At 37.1% G+C, this 12,092-nt stretch overlaps 1 protein-coding gene across 2 annotated transcripts in view; it reads right to left on the bottom strand.

Moving 5' to 3' along the window:
• ARHGAP42 (Rho GTPase activating protein 42) overlaps positions 1-12,092 on the bottom strand; it is a 139,909-nt gene that overhangs the window by 29,569 nt on the left and 98,248 nt on the right. For both annotated transcript variants that reach the window (XM_058824989.1, XM_058824990.1), the window contains exons 6-8: positions 11,067-11,177; positions 4,603-4,707; positions 1,037-1,166 (exon numbers count right to left, since the gene is read on the bottom strand). In XM_058824989.1, the coding sequence (XP_058680972.1) occupies positions 1,037-1,166; positions 4,603-4,707; positions 11,067-11,177 (346 nt within the window). The remainder of the gene's footprint in view (positions 1-1,036; positions 1,167-4,602; positions 4,708-11,066; positions 11,178-12,092) is intronic.

Raw genomic sequence — 12,092 nt, 5'->3', positions numbered from 1 at the left:
CTCTGGAAGAAAGTAAAGTCATGAATCAAAAATTCAAATGGCTATTTACCCTCAGAAGGTAGCTGTTCTGCTCCTATATTTTAAGTTACTTTCACTTAGCAGAACAAAATTTGTAATTACTCAGCATCAATTTTTCCTCTGATGGCAATTCATTATCTCTTCTAGCACATTATAAGATGGATGAGCACTCTTAAAGCAGTTTTTGATGAGTTAAGAAGTCACCTATTTTCATTAGAAAATTTAGCCAGACATTTGTGTAGCAACTTTAAACTTGTTACTCTTGGCCATCCAAGAAAACAATTTATGGCCTAGTGCCATTTTTTAAAAACACCTATATTTGCCACCATGCATATCAGTAATAAATATATAAAAAATTTACTCTCAAGAACAGCAAACATTTAACCCAGTTGATCACAATTAGACAAGGACCTATATGTTAAGGGTTATAGGCAAGTAAACTTGCATGACAAGGAATTATACAACTAGTACCTTTCCCACTATAAAGTGAGTACAGACCCTGTTACTGCAGAATAAACATTTCTTTTCAGTAAAAAGATGTCAAGCTGGCCTTTCACTATTTAATGAAGCACAGCATGTGCCTGGTACTTCACTCCTTTTCTCCCTCTCTCGTTAGCACAGCTCAGTGTAATTTCCACTTAACACAGATTTCTTTTATGATTATTAATCAATTAAAAAATAGACTGTGTTCTTAAAACTTGCAGTGCTACTGAGGATAAAACTGACTGTGGTTAACTGTGGTCAGATGGCACTTAGATGACCTTTTCTTACATCTTTGATTTCCAGTAAGCACATGTTCATTTAAGATGGCTGGGTCAGTTAAGGTCTCTGGTACAAGGTGCTCCTGATGGCTGAACTAAGGGTCCTGTTCAGGCAGAGAAAGTACAGGAAACAGAAGAGATCCAAAGCAGGGTGCTGGGAGTTTGCAGCAAGGTGCAGGGCAGCCAGCCAGAGCTGAGCTTGCTACCAGTCAACCACTGGGGCAAACAACAGCACGGACCTTCCTGGCTGTACTTACGTTTCTCCTGCACATAGAGATAGCCTTCCATTGTCCACTGACTTGGTGGTCTGTAATCTTGGTTGGCTGATTTCATTCTCTGCATGAGTCTCTCCACTTCCTGCCTAGTGCTTTCAAAGTTATTGCGAGTCTAATACCCAGAAAAGGAAACAAACAAAACCCCACATCACCTCATGCAAGTACCAAATAAACAATGAACAACTAATGACAAATAATGCCAAGGAGACTGTAGTGGAGACCAACAAAAGCATTTGCCAGAGACATAAAAGGGGGGAAAAGGAAAAAAATGCAATAAAGAATAATACTTTTCACTGCTAGAAGCTTGGGAATAACCTAGTAATGAAGAATTCAACTTAGGCACACAAATGTAAGGAAAACACAGCTGAGAATAGCACCATTGCTCTTTCTGCAGGTCACTAACCTCAGACAGGAGGTAATCTCATCTCTTCAAGTATGCTTACACAGTATTTTGCAGACAGATACAGGCTTTCTCTCTGTACACTCTGGGATTCTCAGACAGATATTTGGCTAAACTAGAAGCTGCTAACAGCTTAGCCCGAAACCTGAAGTAGTAAGACCCACTGAAGCACTTTAAGTACAGTGCAGAAAACACTAGTCTGGGTTAAAGCCAGGTTAATGAGCCCAGACAGCTGCAGTTTCTACACACATGGAACAGACAAATTGTTTGTGTATCCATATCTGCAGTGAAAACACAGGTGCTGCTGCTTAGAATAGTCAGGTTAATGGCACTGCCATGATCAAGTTCTGACTTGGCAAACACCACAGTTCAATATAAAAAAAATTGGAGGTAAGAAACACTCACAAGTGGCAGAACTATGCCAAAAGCATGGAAGAAGTGTGCCTGTCCTAAATATCACGTGTGTAACCAGGCATGTAACAAAGCAAACAATTATGGTATTAAGGTGTGTTGTTTCTATATTTTCTTATATCTATATGCATATAAATGGCTACTTGCTCTTAGTGAATTCAGTGAGACTAGGGTTTCCCTCCATGCACCTAGCATCATGGGATAACAGAAGAGAATTATTGAGAGATGCCAGAGCTTTGATTGATTAATATCAGATATTGAACACTCTGCTCCAATACGTCAAAAAAAAAAAAAAAAAAAAAGATTTTTGTAACGTTTCTGCAGAGTCATCTATGGACTCAAATCCTCTCAGCAGTCAGAAAGATGCTCTCAGGACTTTATACACCAGTGAATACTTCCCCTTTTTCATGGGCCATTTGTGTAGTTAGTTGCACAATAGTACAAAAGTATACATGTTCAATCTTGGTTTTGAAGCCAAACACTGTTATTAGAGAGGGAGGTAAAATTCTAATCTGAACTTTTCTGATTTTGTCCTTCAGACGAAGTATCAGTTCAGATCAAATTTAAGAGAGGTCATTTTGAGGCCTTCAAGAAGGACAAGTCATTGAAGCATCATCCCTATTTTAAGAGCTTGTCTCCATCTATTACGTTTTTAATTACTACTTTTAAGCAGCCAGGTCTTTGAATCAAATCACAGAAACCAAAGCCAGACACACCAAGTACACCACTGGCCAGCTGAGACAGTTAAAGTGACAACTGGTCATGTTAGAACATGGTGACCTGTTAAGTGCTGCTGGTCTGCTACTACTCTTCTACAGCTGTTACTGCTCCTGCTCTAACCTGTAGAACATTTTTAAGAACAGCAACAGCAGTTCAGGTAAACTATTCTTCAAGATCTGAATACACAATGCAATGGAGAGGAGTACTTTTGACAACTACAGACAGGCTGAATGCACTTCTTCCTGTCCTCAGTTTGTCTTTACCCATACAAATCATTTCACTTCCATCTGATTTTGGGTGATACTCTCAATGACAAGTACGTAGAGAACCCAGCTGGCTGTGTGAAGCTGTGGATCTAGATCTGGAGCCAGAACTTCTATTGCTGTGTAATAGGAGTGATGTACTGATCCCCACTGTATCTTCATGTATATGTTTTCTGATATATAATTTAAAAAAAAAATACATTGATCCTCCTGACTAACTTCAATCTCCCTCTACTTCTGTAATCTATTTACAACTTCAAGTTGTGCTGATATAATAGTTAGAAAACATTAAATCTAAATATTTCTTAATTAGCATTGAAATTGGAAAAAGTTATTTAATAATTTTGCTTCTGTAGAGACCCGTGGAGGAAATATATGATTACTTACAATGCCAGTTTTGGTCTGTGCTGTGACCTCATGCTCCTCCCAGACCTTGCCATACTAAAGTAAGTAAATCTCTGGACTGAAGCACATTTTTCACTCTTTCAGTGAAACTGCTGTGCAACAACACTGACCCCTTGTGTCTTTATCTGAAAGCATCTTAGTAGCAAACAATGTGAAAAACACAAAATTGGAAAGGACAAGCGACTGGGATGCTCTACAGAGACCATTTGCATTTTGATCCAAGAGCAAAAGGTTAATAATCTAGGAAGTTTAGCCTTATTTCCTCAAGCAGCATTTAAAATGGGATCTATATATATGAACAAGACATGCAAAAGGGCAGATGGAGCTACAAAAATTTGTGGTATGTGTCTTTTCTTGAAAGAATGAAGTACACTTAAATTTAAAAGAAATTTTGTTATGGATTTTGATGTTACTTTTCAGGAAATATGTGGGGCTTGTCCAGTACTAACATGTTGAAGTTCACTTTCTGCCTTAAAAGCAGGGTGTTTAAGCTTTGCTTAAAATCAAAGTGTGTACTTACTTATTTGTAAGTATATTTTGTATCTACTTATTTGTATATCCTTGAAAGTGTAATATGTAAATTACACAGTGAAAAAAGTATACACTTGTATAAAGCAGTTATGATGGAAAAGTGGAAAAGTATGTTGATTAAGTGTATTTTAGTTATCTCTGATAGCTTTGAAATTTTTTGGGCAGTTTGTGCCCAAAATGGGATCTTATATGGCTCTGACTACCAAATCCAGACAAATTTACAGCAAAAGATTCATCTGCTCTGTTGAATGTAACTCTCTACACAAAAAGATTCCTTCTTCTGGTGAAAACTAATGCTCATGAGAGCTGCTCACCATGGAGGAGGGTCCCACCTATTCTGCAATGGTATAGAGAATGGCCAGAGAATGGCTTCCCAAGATTGCTTTATATATAGTGGGAAGTTAGCAGACAGCAGGACAAACTGTATCATTCTATACCAGCTGGAGCATTTTTGGTACCTCCACTTAGTCCAGAAGACAGGCCTTATTCTCAAGAAAGCTTTATACAAATTTAAATCTATCTGGACTGCTGTGTTTTCTAATAAAAACTTGGCTGCTGTCCTGTTTTTCTTGTTCTTGCTCCCAAAGTTTTGATATGGAAATCACAAATTTACTATCCAAAGTCATTTGTTGTCAGGAATCTTAATTACATTGACCTTATAAAAACAATTTTACCTGTCTGCATATGAATTTGATTTCAGCTTACTAAAACATTGCAAGATTTAGAATTTCAATAAAGTGCTATAAATCTACTTTAATATCCTAAACTGAAGTTAGTAAATTAAAAAGTTAAATCATGTAAATACAAATCATCCTTACATTCTGCAAATTGAACTGCAGTTGCTGCTTGTATGGTGCAAACTCCTGAGCCAGTTCATATCCTTCATGGTAAAATGTAAATAATCCTTGAAGAAAGGCCAAGAGCTGAAAAGGTAAAATTGAGAAGCATTATACATTTTTAACTCCTAGAACACTGTGTGCTTTTACATGCAAAAGCAAAGTTTTGCTGAGAAGGAATCCATGATGAGACCTTAAGAAAAGAAATGCTACACATGCTTTTTTGTCATGAAATTGTAATTTCCATAATAATTTAATTCACTATCTTAGTAATTTTATCCAATATTTCAGCTGGAGTCTTTGCTGGTGTGCATTTTCCAAGTTTAAAATGTCAAAATTCAAGTGTTTTTACTTCAAAATATTCTTTAACTTTCTTCACAGTTGTTGCTTGGTCTATGACCTATTTTTCACAAATGAGACTCTAGAAAATATGTTTTGGACAAGTTAGCACAACACAAGAAACCCGGACTATTTCTTCCTGCTCTGAAAAATACGCAAACTCTATCTGGTACGTCTGTGATTAACTCCAACAGAACCACCCCAGTCTGCATATACCCAGCTGAAGAATTCTTTTAAAGTTTGCTTTGAAACAATGCTCAAGTAGTAAAAGGTGCCACTAGATTTCAGCTCTTGAATTAACTCATCCCTGCCATCTCTTAGTTTTAAAAGCCTTCTATAACTGATTTTGCTTTAAATTTTAAAAGTGTTTTGATATTGCTATAAGTCACCCTACCTGCTGTTAAATAACAAGCTTTAATTTCTTATCATAGACTGCTTTCTTGGTCTATACAACTTAGCTTACTGAAAAAAGGTAAAGCAAACAAAAAAAAAAAAGAAAAAAGAGAGAAATTAATTTGGATTTACAATACCAGAAATTTTTAACAAAAAAAAAAATAGCTGCATTAGTATTTTACGCCATTATCATCTGGACTAACTAACTGGCTATCCAGGCTGTCTGACTCAGTAAAGAACCACAGATATTCCAGAGCATAATTCTTTTCCCTTTTTCAGACTTCTCTCTCAGGATGGAATGAACGATCCAATGGAAACATTTATCTCTCCTCATTGACTACTGAAGTGGTCTAGACTCAGGCAACAAAAATGCCATCACTCATATTTAAAGCGTTTGCTTTGTGTTACCAGTACCATAGATTACTCTAAGTGGAATAGTGTAAAGATGTAGTTTTTACTGTGCTTATATTTTCTATAAATTTACTCTCAGTCCTACTTGAAGAATGGTGGCAAAATTGTTCTGCCTCCTCTCTCCCATTACTCTCTAGGAGACACCTGAGGGCCCATTTACCTGCCTGCTCTTTGGCTGCTTTAGTAAGTTAAAGCAGTTGGAGGTGAACAGACCATCAGTGCGGGCACAAATATAAGGTATGGCTGGGCGAAGGACTCTGCCCTTGGTTTTTACTGCTATTGCAGGAGCAGAGGAGAGCCTGGCCTCAGGCAGAGATGGTGCAAGCCCATGGCTGCCCAGTAAGCCAGTCATGGAGCCTGAAGAACTGAGAAGATCTTTGGACACAAAAAGCAAGTTTTTGTGGGGGCCTCTACAGTGGATGTGAATTCCTGAACCATATTCCACCATCAAACAATGAAGGCCACGCAATCTCAAGAAGAGAGCTCCATATCTTGTGTAAATCAATCTCACCTTAACATGATCCATCTGTCTAGCCAAAATTATTATCTCAGCTAAGACCTGGACCCTGAAATTATTGTTATTAAACTGATTATTCAAGGGTTTCTGAGGAAGGTCCAAGTACAATAATTTATATTAAAAACCTCCAATTGTGCAAACAGATAGAAAGAGCTCTATAATTTTCTGTAATTCTAGACTATAATTCTAATTCCGTAATTCTAGAAATAACTACTTATAGGAAAAGAAAAAAAAATTAATCTTCCTTTTTATGAATAAAGTACAAAATATGCAAATTATAACTAAAGCTCTGCTTTGGCTCCAGTTATGTGAAGCCTGTTCTCACACTCCAGATTCAGTTACTCATCAGAGCCCCCAGCTACAATTCCTTCAGATGTCACAGCACAACTACTCCTGTACTTACTTTGACTTGATCCAGTCAAAAGAATGTGTGGATTAACACAGCCTGCAAGCAGGAGCCTGCTGCTAAACCCACCCCTAGTGCAGGAGTAACACTTGGCAAAACTGCAGCCAAATCACCACACTAACGCACACCAAAATTACAACAAGGAAACTTTGTGGAACAAAGTTTCAGTATGTCAGCTTATGCCTGACTTTTAGAGCTCAGTTTAAAGAACACTTCAGGAGAATAAATTGTATAAATTGCAGCTTCAATACTTCAAGGAAAAAATTTTACATCACATGAAACACTTTTACAGAGTACACTGAGAAATACTACGGAAAATATTTAACACAAGATGGCAGCAAAGCTGAATTTATCTGAAAGCAAAAATACAACAGTAGCAAAAAAGAAAAAAAAAAACCCAACCCAAAAAAAGACCAAACCAAAACCCTGACAAAAATCTGCATTAATTTTAGTTAAAGTACTTCACAGGTATTCTGCCAGTTGTGCAGTGCAGAGGATCTGGCCTTGAGGCTTTCCTGGTTAAACACTCTTTGAGAACTCAGAAAAACAGGAATAAAAGAAAAGTATTATGCAAGTCCTAGATTAGCATTTTTAAGCTGTGTGCCGATATGTGACACTGAGGATGGCATTCACTTCAATGTACATGTCACTAGCAGTGGAAAAACAGGAATGCAGAATATGCTCTGTGCCCAATGGGCCTGTGCTGCTAGGGCATCTCCAGAATCACTTCCATTAGAACAGGTACAGCCATAGCATTGTATGGAAGAGATTTAAAAGCCAAGGTCTTTTGCCCTAAGCTCATACTCATAGCAGAGTTTTCTTTTTGCTGGCATTTGAAGAAGCACTGCTGCTAAAGGCAGGCTCATAACTTTAAAGAAATTAATATTAAATAGAGCAAAAAAAATTTAAAAACAAGAATAGAAAATCAGCCCCCTTTCCTTTCTAAGAAAAATTTCAGAATGTATTTTGAGGTGGTATTCACACATAAAGAGGTAGTTTACTTCATCAAACATCACAAACAGTGTCTGATGCTTTCATATCAATAATTTTTCATTTTAATAAGTGTCTTATCGTTATCTCATTCTGGGTGTCTAATCATTCACATCAGTAAAGACTGAGGTCTGAACTCCAAAACACAAAGCTACTCTTCACACCAGAGCCACGAGGATTTCAACAGAGAACCCGAAACAAAATCCAGCTACTTCTTGAGACTATTTATTTTTATGTAGAGCTGCTGACCTCAAGCCTGCCTGGTCGTTTCATTCTCACAGGAAGAAGATTGTACTTAGGTTTCGGATAGGGGAGGAATTTAACCTTTGGCCTGCAGCACATCAGCCAGAAGTCCCTGTCTCCCTGTTTTCATTTTATTTATAAGAAGATAGCGCTTATTCTTCAGATTAAAGTGAACATAGTTAATAACGCAGAAAATGCAAGAAAGGGAAATTAAATTTAATGTCCACTGTGAAGTCTCATAGAAATGCATGCAATTACAGGCAGTGGTTTTCAGTTGGCTGGTTTTTTTTCTTCTCTTTAAATAAACATTTAACTGACCACTCCTCACATTTCAGATAGTTTACTGCTTATGAACTTTATGCCCTGATTTCCACAGGACAAGGAAGTCCTGGCATCACCAAAGGACAAAGCAGAACTTTAGGAAGGTGTTTGAATTGTTTTACAAGCATAACATCCTCAGAAAGCACTGTTGGCTTGGACTAGCTTCCAAGGGATCATAAGAGAAAAGCTAGCAAGACATATTATTGTCACTTAATTTGCTTTATTGTTTATCCAGCTGTAAATTTGAACAGTAATTTGTTCTTCAGAAAAAGTTTAAATTCATTATCTGTATGAAAATCTGCAGGTTTTTTCCTTGGAAAAATCAAGATTTAGGAGGATTGCAAACAGGAATGTGCCAGTTACTCACTCTACTGCACATAAGCAACCACTTTGATCAAGATGCAGAGAACAAAGAGAAACCCAGGGCCTGAGAAGCAGCTGCAAAAATCTACTCTAAATATTATAATCTTCTATTCACTGTATGAGTCAGTAGCATCTGTACCTTAAAATCTTTCCTGAGTCTCCTCCAGGAGAGAACACACTCCACTTTTACTGACTCCCACTGTCCTAGTTGTAACCCACCTGGCAATTTTTGCTAGGTTACTTCTCCCACTCTGGTTCTCAGACTGTCTTTATCCTTTGGCATGGAAAAACTAAAGGTCTTGAAAGGATGTTCAACAGATCATTTGGTTTTCAAGTTCTACTCCCACATCCCAAACTTATTCTTCTTTTGCATGGGCATCACAACTTCCTCCTTCGTTGCACCAACAGATTTATTTTGTTAAACTTTCCTTCAGCGAGTCTGTTAGCAAGATGTCAGACTGAGAATTATTCGCAGACGTGACACTGTGCTGATAACTCAGAGGCACAGGCAGCACATACACGACAATGTCTCACGACCATCAGAGCTCCTGAGGAGGAATGTCCACATGGACTCACCACCAGGCATCACCTGCCATATGCACATTCATAGAGCACACAGAGGAAAATTAATAATATGACAATTCTTTTGATACCTGATTTGAAAGTGTTAGGCTTTCTCCTTATCTAGACCTTTCATCTAGGAACACATACTCATATTTCCAACATCTCTTACATAACCATGAATTTTAGAAAGCCTATTTTTAAGTCTTTGGGTGGTTTTGATTTGTTTAGTTGTTTTTTTTTTTTTAATTTCATGGTATTGCTGACTTGTATTTTAATTTACTTTTTCACATAAGGCACATGCCTTATGGGTTTTAGCAAATGTTCTTAATTCAGCACGTTGTATGCAACAGACTACAAACAAGAATTCAGTTTTGAAGATTCAAAATTTTATAACTAATGTTATAATGTAAGCTCCATCTATATCCAGATTGATTATAAATAAATTCACACACGAAGTCAGAAGACATTACCTGAAAGGCCTATCATTACCCAGTTACCAGAGTATTTCCTGTACCTTCCCCTGGACAATCAAGTATGCCGTACTGGCTGGAATGCCTACTGATCTGAGACAGTATGGAAACAGATACACTTAAAAGTAAATTTTACCTATTTTAGCTATTGTGCAGTTGCACAATATTTTCCAATGTACAAGGTCTTTTCAATACAGAAAGTTTCTATTACATTAAAGGAGTATAAAGTCTTCCACACTAGGGTCAGAGCTAGGTCAAGATTGCTAGATTTTTCCAGGATGTGAGAGTTTTGCAGAAGGAGACAGAGACACACACACTCTGGATTAATCTGTGACAGGTAGAAAAATGTTCTTATTTAGGAGTCCGAGCAAAGTTTTAGTCTCTAAGATTTGGCAGCTGTATGCCATAAAGATAGGATTTCTGAAAGTACTGCTTGCTGAATCCAGGTTCATTAGTTTGCATCAATGTCAAACATTCAGTATACAATACACTCTCATCTCATGGAAAGAGGGCATCTGAGAAGCTCTGCCTGGTGACACAGGGTGTTAGAGATGTAATTCAACCCATTTCACAGTGAAGAGTGCTGCTCCAGTAGTTACAAGGAAGCTGGGAGACGGTGTGGAGACCAAGTTACACTTGGTACGTTCCTCTCTGACAGCCAGGACTCTGCTGTGCTCAGTGTGCTTAATGGGAAGGGACACATGGCACTGCAAGTTCTCTGTCAGGGGCTGGAGGCACAAACTACGTCAGGCAACTGGCAGGCCTGTCTGCATGACATGAACAGTAGTAACACTGCCACCAGGCCACAGAAGCTGTTTTTGGAACTGACTGACACAATAGAGAGTCAGGAGTGGGGGATGGAAACACAGTCCAGAAGGAAAACCCACACTTAGATATGGACACTGAAACACTGAAACACTTTATCTTACTTTTTAATGGCACATCTACATATGCATTCCTTTATGGGCAAAGTAAACTAAAGGCAAATGACTCCACCAACAAAAAGACAAACTTACCTATGCCACAGAAGAACTGATTTTTCACTTTACTTCATGTGTAACTCAGAACAATGTCGGTGTATACTGCCTACCCAGAATATTTAAATTAAAAACTGGCTCAAAATTTAAGCCATTAAATCATGGTAGTAGGAAACATCGATTATGTGTGGCACAGACACAACATTACATGATGTCCTATTAAAATGTTACACACACTTCAAGTCATCAGACATTTCACTTCACAGTAGATACTAAACTCTTACATAATCCTTCAATAAACATGGAAAGTGCCCAAGCCAAGATCTTAATGTCTGTCTATATACAAAGAACCTGCATTCAAAACTTGAAAAGGGAGCAAACAATCGGTATTTTAAATTCAATTTTCAGTTTTATATGCATGCATTCAAACAAAAATAAAACACAAAACTTACAGGTTCTACAAATTCAAATTTCTTTTTCTCTTGTACTTCTTGGATTTTAAAAACATATTCTAATGATGCTTCATAAAAGTTCTGATGTTCTCTGTCAATCTGTGTATCTGCCTAAAAGACAAAATTCAATACGGACAACATTAGTTTAGTCTTGTTATTGCTTTAAAAACAGGTTATGTCATTAACAAACAGATCTTCCATAGGATTATTTTAAAAGAGTTCACAGAGTTCAGTTTTCTGTCTGAAAATTAGAATACCTACTTAAAAAAGCTAAATGCAAGTTTAAGAAGATAACATTACACATTTCCGCCTATGCCTTTTACTCCTCTTTTTTGGCTTCTTCTTTCTTTTTGCTCTTTAATATTCTAGTTTTTAAGAGAGCCTGGAGAGAAAGAAAGGTGGCAGCAGGTACTTGGAATATGCAAATTTAGAAAAGGAAATAGAAAGGAGCACCGTAGAAATCAAGGACAGACAAAAAGATAATTATTTCTATTGAAATATTTAGGTATCATATGCACTGAAACTGTATCTACTTCTCAAGTTCAAATACCTTCACAAAAACATATTTTCTTTCTTAAATAGGCTGTCTTTAACAATGACATCTTGCAACTTATTATTTTATAGTATGAGTCATACGTTCTTGGAATGTAAACATATTTAAATCCCTAACCTCAAAAATCAAATATATTACAAGTTTTAATTTTCAAGCGACAGAACTACAAGGCAATACTTGTCAGAAAAGCCTGACTAATACCACCCAGCATGGAGATCAGTATCAGAACAGTGTCTTCTGCCTAAACAGCTAAAGAATTAACTCTTATCAGCTGATAAAGAGTAATAGGCTTTTATCCTCAATTTAAACAAGCCACAGGAGAGAGAACTAACAGACAAACAGTGTAGCACATAGATAAATGTTTAAAAAAGACATGCAGATTCCATTTTAATTCATTCTTCCTCATTACAAATCATTTTCTCATGCAAATCCCTTTTGGGCTGTATTAGTTAGACTTTGCTCTTTGGTCAAAA

The sequence above is a fragment of the Ammospiza caudacuta genome, chromosome 2 (assembly GCF_027887145.1).
Source record: "Ammospiza caudacuta isolate bAmmCau1 chromosome 2, bAmmCau1.pri, whole genome shotgun sequence".
Classification (NCBI taxonomy): Eukaryota; Metazoa; Chordata; class Aves; order Passeriformes; family Passerellidae; genus Ammospiza; species Ammospiza caudacuta.
Note: the sequence above shows the minus strand (reverse complement) of the source record. Positions and strands in the feature narration are given on the sequence as shown.